The sequence below is a fragment of the Ciconia boyciana genome, chromosome 1, assembly GCF_034638445.1.
Source record: "Ciconia boyciana chromosome 1, ASM3463844v1, whole genome shotgun sequence".
NCBI lineage: Eukaryota > Metazoa > Chordata > Aves > Ciconiiformes > Ciconiidae > Ciconia > Ciconia boyciana.
In genome coordinates this window covers 51,804,139-51,824,241 of record NC_132934.1, presented here as the reverse complement: position 1 = coordinate 51,824,241, position 20,103 = coordinate 51,804,139, and the positions used below count along the sequence as shown (strand labels likewise).

Below are 20,103 nucleotides of genomic sequence, written 5' to 3'. Positions count from 1 at the left end.
GTTCATCCTTGCAAGCAGTAATATGTTGTACTTTAAAAAAAATGTAATTTAGACTTTAGAGAAAGCTTTAATGTTAGAATGTGAGGTAAATGGACAGTAAGGTTGTTTCAGTGGATGGCATGAAAAGGAAATTTAAAATATAAAATCTCATCTTCCTATTAATACAGCATCATATTATTCTAGAGGAATCTATTTCCATGTATTTTTTAATCTTTACTTTCAACCACTCTCAACTTAGATAATAACTAGAATAGTTAGTATTACTCACGTTTGAGTTGTCAGGTTCGTTTATTTATTTCTGATTGTCACTGGTAGAATGACATGGTAATGAATCATTTACAAAGTAGAGAAGAAAAAAAAATTAATAATTCAGCTTATTGTTATGTTACCATCATACTACCAGTTACTGATGGGAAATATTATCTAAAGTAAGTGAGGATACCAAAACAGGGTTTTTCAGCAATATGCTGTATTCATATCTGAAGTTTCTTCTAAGTTTCTTCTTCTTCTAAATCACTTTCTGAGATCACCTAAATACAAGACACAGGCATTACATTTACAGCCAGGACATTTTTTTATTATGCTACTTGACCAAAATGTGTGCTGGAAATAGAAAACAGTTCCAGAACAGACAGAAGATAAAATGCCATTATTCTTTGGTGTACTTCATACAGATTACACATGGAAAATCTTGTTAATAAGTGAAGCAAAGTAGTCAGAAACAGTCAATGTACTGAGTAGGAATATACTTTTTGAAAATTTTAAGAATTAGGGTTTTCTGGGGACAACAAAAAACCCACTTATCTTTCTATGACTTTTCCAATTCACTACAGCCAGTCATACTGCAAAGCCATTCAATTGTAACTAGACATTTATAGTATAGTATAGTACAGGTTTATATAAGCTCCCATTTCCAGAATCAAGAAAGAAAATCCTTTCCTTCTCATCCATAACTCCCTGAGCATATTTATTTTAGATCCATATTACTAAAAATTATTTCACTCACATACATATGTTTAATGACAACTCTCTTCTTTTCATTGTTGGAAGTGGTTGAGTCTCATTCTAAACCCAAGATATATTATGCAGGATTAAAGAACAGTCCACTAAATTAGTTTTGTTCTTTAACCCTTTCCCAATGCTTATTTTAATGCCAGTTGCCATACAGCACTGACTTGGTTAGAAAAAAACATCACCTAAATGGAAGATTAAACATTGTGTTTGCAACTCTAAGCCTACAGTAAAAATAAATTTAAAAAAAATCAAAACCAAGCCAAACATTAAAAGATAATCAAACATATATAACATTGCCTACTGCTATGTGATGGAAAGGTTGTTATAGTAGAGAATTCCCTAGCTTTGGAAAAGAGCTTACTTTTGATAGATATCTACTCAAATACTTAGATGTATTATTGCACCTTATTGCAGCCTTGCTGCAATATTGCACTTTAATATGTGAGGCATTTTGTGCATATTCTGAGAAAAACCTTTGCAATTACAGATCAGATTAAGACACTGTTAGCTTTCATAGTCTTGTTACAATAGCATCTGAAAATCAAAGCCACACCCAAATAATTTTTGCTGATGCATCATGAAGTAAATGACTCAGGATTTCTCCATTAGAGACAGGGGCTTCCCACACCCAGTGTTCTTTACTATGATAAAATTTACTACCTAGTAAACCCCTGCTCTAGTTTCCAACCATAGCTAATGGAGCAGATTAACCTTAAAAGTAATATTTAATGCCATTGCACAAAATAAGAGGTTTAAAGATCTCTGCTTAAAATACGGATAATGTTTTTCCAAAGCTGAGGTTTCCAATATCCCAAAAACACCGTGGGAGCTTAAACTACCTCCAAAATAACTACAAGTTATGAATTATCAGTTAAACAAACAAAAAAAAGAGTAAATGTTTCTACCACAATGACAGCAAAGGCTAAGATATGCTGAACAGGTGGCTAAACTCAGAACAAAATAAACAGTATTGAAATCTGCTCCCCTCTCTCAAAACACAGATTTGAAGAAGTTGAGCTAACACTCACAGACAGCGCGATCTTCGTCTCCTGGAAGAGGGTATTCAATTTTTCTCTTTGGTACTGCTCCCATGCACCTGACAGAATCTCGCCTGCCTCCCTGTTTCTTTCTGCTTGTCCCTCCAGGATGACCCGAGCCGAGGACGAGAAGCAGCCGTCAGTGTAATTGCACCTGTGCCCCTGCACAGTAGCATTTTCCTGACGGCATCAGCGGATGCAGTTTGAAACTTCCCAGGACCGTGCGATTTCTCCTGACTAATGTGGCTTTCTAACTGGGGGGAGGGAGATGAGGACGACAGATTGCTAAAGGCTTTTAAAAAGATACTGCTTGAAAGAATTACTGCACATCGATCTTATATGCAGCCATTAATAAGACTTTCCAAGCAACAGTATTTAAAAGCCTTGGTCATATTCTCCTGGCTCGTAACCACCTCCTCCTGTGCTCCGACTGACAAAGAGCCAGGCACTGACAGGGCTAATATTAGACAATGACTTCAAGGCAGCAAAAGAGTCATTTAAATTTCCTCTTCTGCTTTCACTGCCGCAGGAGCGTAGACCTTGGTTTTTCCAGCACTACAGTATCATCTGATTTAGAAGCAGGCTCCAAGAACTACTCTGAAGCCATTAATCTACTACTGTTCCCGGATATTTTCTGGTGCACAATATATATCTAATCCTGCATGCACCCATGTGTCCTGAAGAGTTAGGGAAGTTTTATAGCTGTGTATAGTTCTGTATCACTTGGTCTGTGACATGGGAAAGCTCTTTCCTTTGCATTTTCAGCAGGTGGTTGCACATTACTGCCATCGTGGAAAAGTCTTAGAAAGAAGTATTATGTACTAGACAAAGCCCTGAAACTGACTGAGAGCTCTGGATTATTTACTCATTCAAAAGTGGACCTGCAAATACAGGTGAAAAGCTGAGCAGGACCTTTCTGACAAGGACAGAGATGAAAAATACCTGAAAAACTGAAAGTAAAAGTGGTAAATGTTACCTTCCCTGGAGGACAGGGTAACAGGCCAGCCAGACTCTGTACCTGGAGCTTCGGGTGGGAAGTCACTGATCATGCAGGTCATCGGACTAGGCTGATACAGGAAAACTGGTTTGTTTTATACCAGTTACTAACAACTCACAGATTTTACCCTTCACTTACATTCAAAACTAAATTAATGAAATTAATGCACCTGACTGGTAAATTAGTGGAGTATTTCTGAAACCTCTTTAAAACAGCAGCTCCAAAGAATTAACTTGTTTATCCATTATAAATCATGTTAATTCTGACTCCTAATGACAACACACTGTAAGCAAACATCTTTACTGAAGTGAAAAGCATCCAAGAAACAAAAAGAGACAGTCACATTATAAAGATTAAAAGTACAGTGAGTAATTTTTTTTAATTCAAGTGTCTCAAGGAAGTTGATTCATGACTTTAAGTTGTGAGAGCAGTACTGCAGAACCCTCTCGTAAACATGACCCCAGAGTAATTAATACAAAGGAGGATTAAAAAATTTTTGGACCAACACACTTCAAAATTTACTATGGATCATCATGTACTTTTGTCTTCAAATTTTCTATTAAAAAAATAAAGGCAATATGGGTTCACACACCATACGGCCCATATAATACTTTTCTCTATCTGTTCAGATACAACATTAGTGTTATCCAAAAACGCCTGATGAGTTTACTTGGCCTCTGCAACAACTAGACTGTTCTTTACACAGTTTTAAGCTTGCAGTTTCTTTTATTTTCTCTCTGGTATCACCTGCATCCCAGTCATGTGATGAAAAGGAGCACAGCCTGTCCTCCCCTTCCTCTTAGCAAACTGCTGAGAAGCAAAATAGTCCATCCGTCACTAGTCCAGGTGCCTCTACAGTACACTGCAATCTGCAGCAGAGATGTCTCCCCAGGCTGCATTTACATGGTCAATTTAACGTGCCATTACCAGTGGGTGCAGATAAAAGCTGCAGTACCATTTTAGAACACTAATGGTAATATTTATACAGCCAAATGGTGAGATGGAACAAGGAACTGATCTAATTGTAAAAAAAAAAAAAAAAAAAAAAAAAAGAAATCCATCTTTTTTTTCTTTCTTAGCCAGGTTAGTTTATTGTCTAATCAGTCTCCTGAGCCAGCTTACAGCATCACCCACAAATCCAGGTGCCAGCACAAGGAAGAGGATGGGAATAAGCTGGAAAAGAGGAGTGCAGCCCAAACACCTCTTCTGGCACCAGCCCACATGTCAGGCAGACAAAGCACAGTCTCAGAACCAGTTCATCAGAATGACAAGTGAACTGTGGCTTTGAGAGAACTGTGTATTTAAAACTGGCTTTATTTCATGCATATGTATAAAATGAGACTACTACATCTTTAGTCCACCCAATATTTAGTGAGAAAAATCCTATTGAGGGAGCATTACTGGACACTACCATTAAAGTTGTGTGAATGTTCTTTTTCAGCTTCTTCTTTTTCCTAATTTATAACATTTGAGACATTATTTTTTAGAATCCAACATTTGTAAGCCTGAGGCTTGACAAAAATCACATTACTTTGCAAGACCTAAAGTTTTCAGGTTTTTGAATGAATGTGACTTTGAAAATTTTCATCACAACAAAATGTTTCTGAGGTTAGGTTTCCTGGGGTTTTCATTTGTTTTTGTTTCATTTTTTTAAAACAAAATAATTTTAGAATAGCTCAATTTGGGTCAAGAAAGCATTTGTAAAAACAAACATCACTGAGCATTTTGATAAAAGCTACATTTGGTTTAAAAGGGTTCAGATGAGGATTTGAACATCTCAATTTAGTGATGCACCAGTATTCGAAGCACAGAAATACCATATTTTAGACATGTTTTACTGTTGTAGGCATGCAGAGAACACATCAGCTAAAGGCTGTTCTGAATATAGTTGTACTGTGCTGGGAAATGGTAGTGCCTCTTGCTGGAATCTCTCTTAAATCTTACAGAAATCTGTATATGAGAACATTATATGTGGGCATCCTCCATGCCCCTCAGCACCAAGCAGCATCTTGGCTTGTTGCCTAAATATGCAGTGAGTTGTCTTTCTGAACTTGACATTGGAATGCATTATGATGTTGCCCAATATTTCCCAAGCACTTTCGTCCCACGTCCCTCCTAAACGGACTCCACCATTCCTACCTCCTCCCCACACAGGCCAGACCCAGTGCTACATAGTTGCCAGCTCTGCTGAGACCTGGCACATCCTTTCTCTCTCAGGATGGCATGCTGCTTGTAAAGCACTTCCCCACTGTTTTCAGGACTCATTTTTCACATTAACTTCTTCCACTACAGCAAGAAGACAAAGAATGCAGACCATGTCTCTTCAAACTCTGGAAAGGGTAATTCCATTTCTGTGCATATTTTCCCCCAATGATGGGAAGATGACTGCTTGAGCAAGGGCTGGCTGTGAAATGAGCACCTGTTATATGTTCAAAATCTTTGTTCTGAGTTTGTGGGTTCCAACTCTAGATTCAGTAGAGCTGTGTTCAAAATTTGCATAGATATAAACTTTTCAATTTGGACATGAGATCTTTGACTCTCTTTGCATTCATCCCCAGCTTGTTTTCTTTTTAAATACAGGCTAGTATGGATTCTGAGATTTGATGCAGATAGGTGAGCCAAAGAAAGTATCATTTTGTTAATTTTGTATTATTCTCTCATTTGCACAAAATAAAATTTGAAGTTGGGAAAGATCACATATACAATTGATATTGTATTTTTGAGTCTGGGATTTCTAACGGGACAAACAATAAATCCCAAATGTAAAAGTCTGGAGCCATATCAATGATCAGATCCTCTAGATCTAGAATAAAAGATTAGATTCAACAGTGACACTACCATCATGACACTCAGACAGCCTTTAGTGGGGCTATTCTTTAACATGTATTTCCATTAGTACTGAAATAGCTAGTGAATAGCAACATTAAGTAAATAATATGGACAGAATTGGTTGTAGGAATGGCACAAGACTAATGAATTAATTAAAACCATGTCTCAAGTGAGGAAAGCTTTCTTTCCTAATTAAAATTTTAAAAAAATTGAGAGAGAAGTTTATGGCAATGAAGGTAATTTGGTACTATGTTTTACACAATTCTACATGCAAAGCTTTATATTTCAAACATTGTGTATGAAAAAGCCCTTAAAAATCTAAGGTGGTGGGAGTTTGACATTGTGGCTGTCAAAATATCTTTTTTTTGTGCAATCGGGTGAAAAATATTGCATGGATTATTATATTTGATATAATACATATCTTGCATGGAATCTTTCTTCTGCAAACACAGCATTAAAATGGAAAACAATAAAAGTCAGCTCCAATCTTTCCACCAGAACCATATAGCTGACACAGTCAGGAAGACTTTCTGGGATTAAGTTCCAACAATGGTCTGGGTGAACCTGAAGGAAGGAGCATCTCACACACGAGGAAAGGCTGAGGGAGCTGGGACTGTTCAGCCTGGAAGAGAGAAGGCTGAGGAGGATCTCATCAATGTATGTAAATACCTGAAGGGAGGGTGCAAAGAGGACAGAGTCAGGCTCTTTTCAGTGGTGCCCAGTGACAGGACTAGAGGCAATGGGCACAAACTAAAACACAGAATGTTTCCTCTGAACATCAGGAAACACTTTTTCACTGTGAGGGTGACCAAGTACTGGCACAGGTTGCCCAGAGAGGCTGTGGAGTCTTCATCCTTGGAGATATTCAAAAGCCATCTGGACATGGTCCTGGGCAACCGGCTCTATGTGGCCCTGCTTGAGCAGGGGGGTTGGACCAGGTATCTCCAGAGGTCCCTTCCAACCTCAACCATTCTGTGATTCTGTGAGCATAGCTTCAATATCTATCCAAATGTAAAAAACCAAACTTGCACAAGCTCATTAAAATACAGCACAAATGACTTGGCTGGAACCAGAAATCAGGAGCCAAAAATGCACTCAAAGAGCAGTGTTTGGATCACGCTCATCCCAGTGTTCTGAAAGAATGGGCACAGCAGATCAAAGATCCAGCAGAAAGGATTTTTAATAAATCTATAAACTCAAAAGTGGAAAAAAGCAAACATAGTGCCTATATTTACAAGGAGAAAAAAGCAATCAGGAATATGTCAGGCCTATGAACCTGATCAAAAGCCAGCATGCTACTGAGAATAATTATTCTTCCTTGCAAAATTCAAAGACAAAGAAGAAAACAGATGATCATCAAAGAAGATATCATATGGGTTCACCAAAGGTAGATTGTGCCAAGCTCACTCGATATCTTTCTTTGACAAGACAGCTAATTTTTCTAGATAAAGGAAATGCAGGAAGTTTATATGGACTTTTTATACTGTGCCATATCAGTTAAGATGAAAAAGGAACCAAATATGTAGATGGCAGAGATAACAGTGGGTTACGCTGGACAGAAAGCTATCAGTTCATAAGAAGGTTACTAATGGAGTTCCTAAAGAATGAGTCTTTGGTCAAAGATTTTGAATGTTCCTTAATTAACCTTATACCAAAAAAGCATGCTAATGAAAATTCCCAATAACACCAGTAACATCATATATGCAGAAAAGGATTGAAACATCATACAAAAAGAGCTGGATGACATTGAGTGGGTACTGATAATGGCATGCAATTCAACAGTAGAAAACAGCAAGACCTTACACAGAAGGACTAATAAAAACAAACTCTCCAATAATGTGGAAGCTGTTGATAAAAATAAGGCCAGACATGAGTGGTTACCCTATCACATTACAACTGAGCTAAACAGTATGAAGACTTGAAAAAGTTGTTTGTAGGCCTAGGATGCAAGAAACAAAGTATTCGCAGCCGAAGCAAGTGAAAATAGTTGTACAAGACCCCAGCAAGAACACTGAGTACCATGCTGCAAGCTCAGGTAAAGAAAGATGAACTCAAACTGAAGTAGATGTAAAAAACTCCAAAAAACAAACAAAAAACCAAACCAAAATGAAGACCAGGAAAATCTGTTTTGTGAAAAGAAGCTAAAATATATTGGATTATTCAGTTTAGCAAAATCCTTAGCCAGGATAAGATTGCTTTCTATGAATACATTAGGAGATGTAAATTCTAGAGAAATATAAGAACTATATATGCTAATGGATGATATTAGCAGAAGTGCAAGTAGGTATGAAGTGGCCATGAATAGATTTCAAGTTAGAAATTGGATGGCAGTTAACAACTATCAAAGCAATGAAGTTCTGACACAGTCCTCCCAATGGAATAATGATGCAGAAATTTAGCCAGTTTGAACAAGGAGCTTCTTTAATTTATACATTAAACAAAAAAGAAAACAAGGAGAAGATGTCATTGTCCAAACAACAACAAAAAACCTAACACAATTCCAGTCTCATATCAAAATACACAAAACACTGCAATTTTCCAGAGGACTCTGGGGTATGCTGTAACTGCAGTGCACACTATACGCTGTAACTGCAGCATTCTGTCTTCTAGCCCATTTTGTAAAAAACTCATCTCAAGTAACTTAACATCAAATTTCCTATCTCATGATCTCCCGTAATAAATTAAGACAGACATTAATAATGCCATTCATTGTTCCTCCATTTTTTAGTACAACCTGCTGTACACTGCAACAATTTTTAATTTGACACACTGTCAGCAGACGAGCCCCAGCTAAGCATATCAGGGGCACCGCTGTGTTTCTTGGGTTCTGTCCCCTCCCCCCAATATTTGTAGCATTTTAATTACAAAAGCAACTGGTTGTAACAAATGCAAGAACTGAAGCGCTGAGGATGACGCAGTCGGTGAATGAAAATCGCTGGTTGCTGTAGGAATTAATTTATAAACTGGACAGAGTATGGCAACACTTACTGGATAAAGTAAAGTGCCCATCACTCATTATTGTTCAATCACAATGATCTGCAATGGCTCTTGAACCGGATGGAAAACAGTGCTTTCCCAGGGCAGTGACCCCATGTTTGTGCTTCCCTTCCCTCAGAGATACATTAATGTAAAAGACACTTCGATAGTGAGAAAAATAATCAGTCCTTGGAAGCTCATAAATATCTATCAGCGGGCCATCATCTGTTTGATACTGCATAATTTGTAATGCAGACAGCTGTCACGGATGGATTCAGGGCCTGTTGGACAGAGCTATGACCTGAAAAATGCGCAGAAAAAAACACTGGGCATAACTGTGATGTGGAACACATGAAGCATACCCCATTTGCTTCTCTTCCCTCTCCTACCTGTTGGGTATGAAAAACATGAAGGACCACTTCTTTCCAGATTATGCATTTGTTAGCACACCACTACTGCTTATAATACTGACCGATATCTTGTTCACAAGAGCTCCAAAAGCACAGATAAAACAGCTGTTCACAGTAACCTAGGTATAAATGCTGAAGGCCTCCTTGCAACAGTGACCACTGAAGAACAACATGGGAAGTGACCTACTGAGGTGCAGAAAAAAATGTAGTTGCTTACCAGAAACCACAAATAATTAAGGGGAAGAGTTTGGGGCCCAAGAAAAAAACCAGTAATTAAAACCTAAATATGTTGTAGCATTACCCATACATTGTTTGACTCCTTGCTAATTCCCATCTCTGGCTCATCTGTGTGGAATATGTTCATAACTCTCTGTGGAGCCTTCATTTTACAATAGCATGAACCCTGCTGAGCACTTTTGAAGATAATTTTTGTGGGTATTTCAAGGTACCCGTTATTATCAGCGGGTATCTCACCCAGCTCTGCACCCCAACCAAACAACAACAAAATCTGTATTTTTCCTACTGTTGCTTATCTGATGTTATAGTTATACTCTAATATATGAAAGATAGGTTACCATGTCACTCAGTATACCTATAAGTGTGTATATATATATATATACACACACCCACACTTGATACAATAACTTTTTAAAGAGCCTTTACTAGTGACAGAAATCCATTCCCAAAACGCAAAGAAAACAGTGAAGTGCATACGCACATGCAGGGAGATCTTTTACTCCCTATGCAGCAGAACTTTCTCAATCAAAATGGTAACTGCCACACAAACTGAAGAACTGTGGTACTGTAAAACAAGTATCACTTTTACTGAAGAAGGAAATGCAGAGGGCAGGCATTATACCCATGAAATAAATTATCACAATGGATTTATGCCATTAAAGGAAGCGATTTAACATAGCGGCAATATAAATAACAGATTTTATTGTTAGGATTCCAGGTTGGTTGTGGATAAACACAGAACTTTGTGGTACAGACCAAAGCCATGTACAGGTGGTACTTACACAGCTGAGAAAAAAATAATTCCTTATGCAAGGAGCTTTTTGCATCCTGATAAAACCAGAAGCTATATTACTATTATAATAATTAATAATTTTAAACACAGTGTTTCTCTATAGCCACGTTCTCTGTACACCTGCAAAAACAGGTGTGCCCTCCATGAAGGTGTAATTACATTTACCCGCTGCAAAGTGATCTGATTTTGTTACTGAACTGCAACAGCACATGTATTTCACCACTGTTTTAAATAAGGCCAAGATGATATTGTAGCCCCATTATCTAACAAGACATGCAATATAATTGTAAAAGTTTTATGCAAATCCTGTAAATAATGCAAACTCTAGAAAGATAAGGTAGTTTCAGTACTTACTACACAGATGAGTGTGTGCTGAAAGGCACCTTTTATGTGAATTATACTGATTTAGAAGCCGGATTTATTAGCTACACAGCGGATTTACTGTCTCTGCCCCCGACCCCACGGTTCAGTGGTCAGTGCAGCACGGTGTGAAGCCCCACGCAGGCACTGTGCTTTCTGCGCCAGCAGTTACAGGGACGTGCCGCCGGCACACACCGCAACGACACCCCGGCCGGCCGGTTACCCCTCCTCAGCCCCTAACGGCTCTCAAGAGCCGGCGTAGGCGGCTCTGAGGGAACAGCCGCCGACACGGGCCTCCCGCTCCGCCGCGCTTCCTTCTCACCGAGGTGGCAACGCCGCCAGCCCGAAACGCGGGGACAGGCAGCCCGGCAGCCGCCGACCGGCGCAGCGCGGGCGGGCCGCCGCACAAAGGATCAGCCCTTCCCCCGGCTGAGCCTCCCCCGGCCCGGCTCCCTCTCCCGCCAGCGGTCCCGCCCTCGGCCTGCGCGGAGGGGCGCGGCGCGACACCGGTGCCCAAGCTGCTCTGGAGCGCGGGACACCCCCCGCCGTCCCGCCGGCTCCCGCCCTCCCCCGCCCGCCGCCGGCTGCCCGCGGCAGGCGCTGCCCCCGGCCGGGCCCCGCGCCCGCCTCACGCCCAACGGTCACCTCGGGCCGCCCGGCGCACGCCGCCCCCGGGGGCCGCGGCGCAACGCCCCGGCGAGGGGCGGAGAGACACGGGCCCAACCCGCCCCGGGTCGCCCCCGCGCCCACCTCAAACACCACTTCTTCGTCAAACTCCGGTGTCATCCTTCTCCGCCATGCCACCCCCTGCGGGCACTCTGGGAAACGGAGTCCGCCGCGCCGCCGGCGACCCCTCCCCGCCCGGCCCGGCCCTGCCTCGCGCCGGGGGGAACTACAGCCCCCAGAAGGCACGGCGAGCGCCCGCTTCCGGGCGCCCGGTGGGCGGTGCTGATTGGTGGGCGGGGCCAGGCCGGGGCGGGACGCGGGCCCGGCAGGGGGCGCCGCTGGGCGGCGGCGGCGGGACTGGCGGCGGGCGCTGCCGGCGCTCACTCTGCCGGCAGCCGCGGGGCGTTATGCGGCGGCGGGCGGGGAGCGCTGCTGCTGGTGCTGCTGCTGCTGCTGGCTGGCGGCGCGGGGGAACAATGGGCTCCTTCTCCTCGGCCCTCAGAGGGGCCGTGGCGTAAGGGACGAGGGGGAGGACGGCGCGGCGCGTGGGGAGCACCATGAGCTCCGCCGGTGAGTGCCCGGGGAAAGTTTGGGGAGCGGCGGTTCCCTTCTGCCCGCCCGGCCGGCGGCAGGCGGGGAGTCCGCATGCCCCCGCGGCCAGAGAGCCTCGCCTCACCCTGTGGCGGCCGGCGGGCCCCGGCGCCGCGGGACGGGGGGGGGATGAGGGAGATGCGCCGCGGCCGTCCCGCGGTGCCGGCGCGGGACGGGACGGGAGCCGGAGCCGCCGCCGCGCTCCTCGTCCCGGTGGCGCCGGGCGGTTGCGGCCGGCTCTCCCCCACCGTCGCGGCGGGGCCGGGCGCTGCGTGCCCCCCCTCGCCCCGAGGGAAGCGCGGGGAGGCGGGCTGGGCGCGCTGCTGCGGGGGGCGAGCGGAGGCGGGAGGGGGGGTCGCAGCCTCGCACCCCGCTCCCGCCCCGGGGTCAGCCCTTGCCCGGGGTCCGCTACGGGCGCCCGGTCCGCCCCGGCCTCGGGGCTGTGCGGGCACGTCCCTGCCCCGGCGGCCGGCGCTGCGCGGGGCTGAGCCGGGCTCTCCGCTCACCTCCCGGCGTGCGGCTCTGGCCGCTCTCGCGTGGCCGGTGGAGAGACTTCGCGCCCGGTGGCCGAGCAGGTCACTCCGCGTGGGGCTGAGCTGGCGGCGGGTGAAGCCTTCCGAGAGCCTGGGCCGGGGGCCGGGTTTTCTGGCAGGAAAGCCAACACCGGGGTCTGGGTTATCGCTCCGTCTGACTTCGCGGAGCTGCCAAAGTTTGTCAGCGGCTAAGTTCCGGCTTTGCTTCAAGGCTGTACCTGCCTTGATCCAGCTCGTACAAGCCAGCCCTCCCGCAGAGGCAGGGGTACTGGAAAGCCTGCACTTCTGGCGTTTCCAGCTGCTAGTTCGAACCGACCAACTTCAGTGCTTTCCTTACCTTGCCTCCCTCTTTTCTTGACCGCTGCCAATTTTACGGCTAAAAGAGCTGCGAGGCAAATTGTTGGTTTACAACAAGAGCTCCCCGTGTTTAAGGGAGTTGCTCGTATTTGCCGTTTGTTTGGCTGCACGGCGGTGTGCTGTTAGGACTTTTGTTCACCCGTCTGTTAGATTAGTGGATTCCTTTCTTAGTCTGCTGGAAGATGAGAATAGGAGTCGTTTCTGCGTTGACAAGATGTCATGTGTAAGTTATGATCGTTGGGTGGAAACGCAACTAATTACAGTGTAAACCTGAAGCAGCAAAGTGCTTCCTGTAGGGATGGAGGGGTGGGGGGTTTTCTAAAGAAAAAGCGACACACAGACATCAGGCAAAAACATCAACCTAATTCTTAGTGTTTTCCTCTCAAATACGTCCAATTGTTATCAAGTCCAGCGTTAATTAAGTTATCTGGGCTCTCTTAGTAAATCAGAATTTACTGGAAAATAAAAAGCTGTTTAATGCATCTTTCTGCTCCATTTAATATATTTCCACTTTTAATATATATGATAGAACTGGTTTTCTTTAGATCTGGAAAAACGCGTGATGAAGCGGGATATCATCTCTGCTTAACAGCTGTGTTGTCTGTTCACGTTGTTTAGTAGCGCTGCTGGTTCACTGCTGCTCTTTTTGAGTTAAACAGCTGTGCAAATAAAAGATGTGTTAGGGGGTGCTCAAGAGCTTAGAGCTGGGCTGTTAAAATTTGATATGGTACTAAGTTGCAGGAACTTGGGTAGATTTTCAGCGCTAAACAGTGATTTTGGGACTTCTAGAGCTGAGGTGGTGTGACTGAGTCTCCCTGTTGTTTTAGTTTATGTTGTGATGACGTTTGTGGGGCAGGTGAGGAGGAAGGGGTTCTGGTGAACAAGTCAATTAGAAGGCAGAAGGGAAAGGGATGCTGAGGAATATCAGTAAGAAGAAAGTGGGACAGTTTCATGGAAAATCTGAATTTTAGGGAGGGATTTGAAGGGGAAGGCATAGAGAAAGTCCTGGTGGGCAGGAAGAGGGAAGCTGAGGGGTATGTGAAGGCTACTGCAAAGGGGATGAAGAGTATTTTGTGTGTGATGGATTATGTGAGGATAAAAAAAAGATATGGGGAACAGGTGAAACAAGATCAGAGGTTCATGATCCTGCTGACAGTGTCATGACAGCTTTTGACATTTCAGTTAAGGAGCTCATAGGCAGGGTATGAAGAGACTGAGGACTGCCAGAAGACAGTTCTGAAGGTTTAACATCCATCTCTTCATATTGCTGCAGAATTTAGCTCCTGAAATATATAGACATGCTTTATAAAGCTATTGCTCAAATAAAAACGTACCAACTCCTATATTTTAATTTCAGTGCCGTGATCTATAGGATCTATTTCCTACATTGAAATTATTTAGATTGTGAATCCAGTTATTACTCTGGTTTGTCCTATGTAAGCTAGCTTTCTGAGAACTGATTGGTAATACAGGTTTTCAGTAAAAATGTTATCCTGTGTGAAGGCTTCAGATGGAATTTGAAATGCCTAGAAATCCTTCTGCTCTTCCTTCAGTTTAACTTGAAGGGCTTGAGTGTGTCTCTCTTGTGTCTTGTTTTAATGTACCTTTAGAACAAAGCAACCTGGTACAGCATCATCAGTATTGATTTAATATTTTAAAGTATGATTTGCAGATACGAGTGACTTCAGCTTGATATGCAGGACTCTCTGAAAGAGATACTGTGCTACTTGAGGGAGCTATGGTAGGGAGAGAAATACAGAACACAGCTTCTGTCCATGGACAGAAGTTGCGAAAGGTCCAACACTGATAACCCAGCCTTCACTCCACTCCAGCTTGCCTTTTGCCTTTCTAAATAATGCAGTGCATTTTCAGTTTATTGCTATATATCTTTTCTAGTTCCTCTACAGAAGCGTTTCATTTAAATCTCAGTCCAGAGCTGGGTGTAATTCAGTGATAGGTGAAGCAGTTCTTTCATAGCTGTTGCTTACATATATGAAGATGTATATGTAAATCGGGACTTGTTAGAACTAAGGAACTATAGCACTTATTTAAAATACTTCTAGATAACTTAAAAATTATCTTATTGTAGTGATCAACCTGTATGTTGGTTTCAACTGTCATTTTTAGCTGCTACTCTCACTGCTTTCTCACGTACTGCATATACTTTATATACGATGCTGATGAATGTACATTTACTCATTTTCTGCCTGGAACTATTGTGCTGTCTTCAAGTATGTCCTTTGCCTTTAAAAGGGAAAAACAAAAGCTCAGAGTTATGAGTTTGACATTTATTATTTCTTGCTGAAGAAACAGTCCTTATATGTGAATCTATACAGCTTATTTAATGTGGGCAGGATGTATAGCTTAGACTTGAAATCAGATTTGACAACAGCAATGAGAAATACATAGTGTGTTTTAATGTCAAAAATGTAACTCAAAGGGGAAAAAACATAGCAGGAACAGAATAAACAAAATCAACATGACTTTTCCAATCAAACTTCATTGCTTTCGCGGATTGAAAAAATGAGGCCTACAGGGTTTAATGTCCCTTTAACCCTCTAATATGTCAAGTCTCACTAGAGTTACTCAGCTTTATCTCTGCATGTGATCTTAAAAGGTTGTTTATTCATCTCTTGTCCTTACTCTAAAGTTATCCCCAACTTTCCTGTTTTATTTCAACAAGTCATTGAATGACCTGAGATTTTGAAGTTAATGTTTTCCTTTTTCAGTTTATTTAGGATGTTTTCTAAAACCATAGTGTCTTGGAAATCATCGTTTTCCCCTTGTATTTTAAAAACTACATGTGTTATCTTCCGGGATGTCATGACTCATTCCTTTTTTTGTTTTCTTTTGAGCATGGTGGCACCTGAGAAAATCAGAGCCTCTGCATAATGAGAAAATAAATACACATTCGCAGGAAATAAATTAATGATCTCACAATACTTTTTTGAGGTGTATGAGGTACCTAATGAAACTTACTTTCTGTAACTGAAAGCAAAGTAATTGAACTGAAAAGCCTTGTTGTGTGTCATTAAAACTTAATGCTGGTGAACTGGAGTTTTAAAATACTTTATCTGTTTCTCTGTGCAGTGAACTACCATCTCAATAATCTCTGACTGTATCCCAAATATGTAGCAATAATTATCTCTCTCCCTACATGCTTTTTAAAAGCCGGATTGGCTTTCTTGTTTTGTGTCTGTGAGTTGTAGTGTTTTATGCCAAAAGTAGTCCCAGGAACAGTAAATTGGCTGTCGGAGCGAGCTTCTCCTTCATGTAAGAAAGAACAGCATATCAATCCCTTGGCAGATACCTTCTGGGCATCGTATTATTTTCATATATAGCCTACAGATGTGATTTCCTAACTCTGAGAATACTGTATGCATATGTAAACAAGGTGCCATGCGAAAGCCAATATGTACATTTACAGTAGGCCAGCTGCTAAGCAGTAACTAAGTTTCAAGCCCATTCCTTTTATTTTCCTAGTACATATGAAATAGATATGTGAAGTAGTATGTGAAATAGATTTCACCTTGTAGGTGAAAAGGAATGAACTACCTCATATACTGTGCGGTAAGGTAAGAGTATACGTACAGCCAGCTTCTACAGAGTAGCTGATTTGTTAAATTCACACCTTGGCTTACCCCATAGTAACTTGATTGTGTACCCGTACCTTAAGTTTAGGTCCAGCTGCTGTCAAAATCTTATGTCACACTGATTGTTTTACTGTCTTCCTGCTGTTTTGTGGTTCAAAAAGGATATTGCTTTAGGCTGGGTTGCAGGATCCTGCCACGGGGATACCTCTTGGGTGGCTAGAGACAGTCCCGTAGGGGACCCTGAATACCAGGAGAGAGGCCTCTGTTCATGAGGAGCGTTGCAAGGAAAGGAATATCAAGTTATGTTTTCATGACAGCGTCCAGAACCATTTGTCCCTGTTTCTTAGACAGATGCAGGTGAACATAACTTGTTTTTTTGCTGTTCCCAAATGTAGAAGTTGTTAGCATAATCTCAAAAGTATGGGCATAAACATAAACTGGGAAAATGTTCCTTTAGCAATAGTAGGGTTTATTGCAGAAGAGGTAGTGCTATTTTTTTATTTTTTTAATTTTTATTTTTAATTTTTTTTTTTGCCTCAGTTCAACTTCATGTATCTTCTTTTCTCCCTATTCCTGTGCTGGGCAGTCAAGATAACAAGAGGTAAAAATTTGAGGATAAGATTTAAAGCTGTGTAATAATAGTGCTTAAGACTGCACTGTCTTATTGGCTTCCTGTTCATTCATGATATTGCATAGGAGAAGACACATGAGCGTTTTTAAGTGAGGTCCTCGGCTGCAAAATCCTATCATCTGAAGAACAGAAATGGACAGTTTAAGGCCAAAACATTGAGAGCAGAAGTTGCTCCAGGGTGTTCTCATCTTCCTCTAAAGCAACTTGAAGGTAGGACAGGAACGCGTGCCAGTCGAGCAGTAACGAGTGTCGGTTGCAGAGGAGCTTAGCAGGATGAGAATGGGTGTTGCTTTTTCCTCAGCACACTGGAGGAGATAATTCACCAGAGGGACAAATGTCTGTTCTCTGTGCTGTGACCTGAAGTCGGACAAAGAGCATATGCATTGACCTGCATAGGTGGTGCTAATGGCTATTTATTGTTAGAAAAATAATGCCCTTTTTAATCCCCTTTTTTTAAGGGTCGTGGGTGTGTTGGTATTTTTAAGCATTTTTTTAAAATTCAGCACTGAACACAGTGTTGACTGTTCCTTGATGAGCAGTAGATTTCCTGTTGGTGATGGCAGCTTTGTTAGTCACTTTATTTATGGATTTCTTCCTTTGCCTAGTCAGGCAAGTCAGAGGATATCTCTGGCTCCTAATCATTTAATCTGTTTATGTAAATAAAACTTTGTGTTTCTGCTCTTATATTTGGGTTTATTACTGGTAACCCATGATGCTATTCTGGATGCAGGGATCCTCTCTGAGAAATGGGGTAGGATTAGAGGGAGGAGCAGGGGAAATCATAGTGATTCTCTGTTCTAACCTCCTGAGTAAGACAAGCCAGAGAATCTGATGTCCCGTCCAAAATTTCCTCTGAAACTTCTCCACATCTCATAAAGTGAGTTTAGGTTGATTGTAAGTGCTGGTGGCTCCACCACAACCCCAGGCGAGCTGTTCCTGTAGTTAATTATCCTTTGGGTTTCATAATAATTTTCAAGCTTTGTTTCTAGTTTGAACTTGTCAAACTTCAGTGGTCAGCTATGGGATCTTGTCGTGTCCTTTTTTTTTTTTTTCCCCCTGATTAAAGAGCCATCTGTTACCAAAATCTTTCACATGTGCATAAGTATATATACTATTACCATCTCACTTCTTAAATTCTTGGTTAAATTAAGCAGGATGAACTTTCTTGGGATTTGAGGCATGATTTTTAGACCTTGGATACTTCTGTAGTTATTTCTTGCATTCGTCCCAAGTTTTCTTCTAAGAATGCCAGAAGGTGACGTAGCAGGTCACTAACAGTCTGGCAGGTGCTGTGTACAGAAATATTTTCAGCTCCCTTCATCTTTTTATATTTATCTCCTTGTAATTTGGAGGATTATTTACCACTTAGCTGCAGACCTGCATGGAGCTCTCATAAAATAACTAGCTGCAATGATTTCCAAATTCTCTTCAGTTTTTACTCTCCTAAGCATAACCAACTATCTCTATTCTTAGGTGAACATATGGCACCAGGAAAAAGTCCGTTGTCCAAACAACTCGCCACTCCATGCACTTGTTGTATAATGTTTCCTTGATTATATTTACTGTTTCTCACCAAAGAGGCTTGCTTATGGTTGTCATTTAACAAAAAGTCATTCTCATATGACTTCCAGTCATTCCTTACACCTTTATATATAAGTTGCCTCCTACTTAGTGTTCTTTCTATTCAGGATGGGAAATTGACCCTTTTAAAGCACTGTGTTATGTAGAATTGGTTTTTATCCACACACGGTGAATTAAATTAGTTTATAATCAACTGAACTTTAATTCTTGATTTCTAATCGAAATCTGATATACTTCTACCCTTGCCTAGCTGCTGTGATTTTTTTCTAAGAAGTTCATCACTTGCATTTTTCAGAAACTTAAAGATACTTTGTTGAGGAAAACTACTGGTATGCATTCCCTTCCTGGAGTCTTTCCTCTCACGTCATATTTATGTTTGAAAGGGCTCTTCATCACATTCCTTTCTGATTGAGCGGTTGACTGCAGATCTGTATTGATACCGAGACTGTAATGTGCCTGTTAATACATTGACCTATATCTACTCTACATGAAATGAGCAATCACTTTAAAGCAGATAGTGGTGTCTTTATTATACCACACAACTTGCCCGTCTCTTCTGTCTGTCCCAATGGTTTTTAATGTTGAAGTCATTTGAAAAATTCTAGTAGGCTTAGAAATCGTATTGAATTGCACTTATCAGAAGTGAATTTTTCTCGCTCTGTTCATTATCTAGGTTTCCACTATTGGCTTATAAACAGGTGGTTTGTTTTCTTTACATTTTCAAGTTTTAGTTTTGAATCTTAGGTAATGGTATCATATCATAGCTTCTGAGTGTTTTCCCTAATAAATACTAGTTGAAAGCCCTTCAGCGTAATCTAGTTCGATTGCTATCCAAAACATTAGGCAGTCCCACTAGAAAGAAACTCCCAAGGTTTATGGACTTCAATTTGTAGAGTGGGACAAATAATCCACAGGGTATCACTTACCTAGCCAGTGTTTAATCTCCCATATCTTCTGCAATCTGTTTCTCTCATTTGGGCATCAGGGAGGGTTCCCAAGCAGACTGTTTCTCTCCTGTTTTCAGGGAGCTTTAATATCTTAATAAATATTACTGAACATGTCCCAGGTCTACTACTGCCTTGTGTTCTGTGACAAACTGGGCATCCTTTCCTTGGTTTTTACTTTAGAAAACAGGCTCCTTTATTGCCATCACTTCATTCTCCAACTGAATAGGCAGTTGCCTTGTCTGAAAGTGAGTGTACAACTCTCTTTTGCTGTTCAGGATCAGTGGTTGCGCATCCAAAGGGTTAATTTCCCCCCCCGCCCCCCAGCAAACTCTTGACTCTTCACTGTGTGGGAAACCTCTGTCTTTGGAAGCAGAGATGGTATGTCCTTTGCTGGTAGTTGCTGGCTATAGGGAGCTGTGCCTTTTGAAATAAATTCTGCATTCCCTTTTGCAAAATGTCTCAAAAATTATCTCTACCATCAGGTTTACCTCTTTGCTAATATAATTGCAGCGAGGGCAGCTATTCTAAGTGTAAGTGGAGTCAGTCTGGAT

The 20,103-nt window shown here is 42.0% G+C and overlaps 2 protein-coding genes across 7 annotated transcripts in view; one reads left to right on the top strand and one right to left on the bottom strand.

Moving 5' to 3' along the window:
- The window catches only part of VEZT (vezatin, adherens junctions transmembrane protein), a 66,846-nt gene extending 55,143 nt beyond the window's left edge, over positions 1–11,703 (bottom strand). For 4 of the 5 annotated variants that reach the window (XM_072865535.1, XM_072865544.1, XM_072865570.1 and 1 more), the window contains exon 1: positions 11,404–11,703. In XM_072865535.1, coding sequence (XP_072721636.1) covers positions 11,404–11,439 — 36 coding nt within the window. In that variant the 5' untranslated portion in view covers positions 11,440–11,703. The remainder of the gene's footprint in view (positions 1–11,403) is intronic. The other variant, XM_072865553.1, reaches the window with a different exon arrangement.
- Positions 11,694–20,103, top strand: part of FGD6 (FYVE, RhoGEF and PH domain containing 6) — a 74,808-nt gene continuing 66,398 nt past the window's right edge. For both annotated transcript variants that reach the window (XM_072865516.1, XM_072865523.1), the window contains exon 1: positions 11,694–11,889. In XM_072865516.1, the coding sequence (XP_072721617.1) occupies positions 11,877–11,889 (13 nt within the window). In that variant the 5' untranslated portion in view covers positions 11,694–11,876. The remainder of the gene's footprint in view (positions 11,890–20,103) is intronic.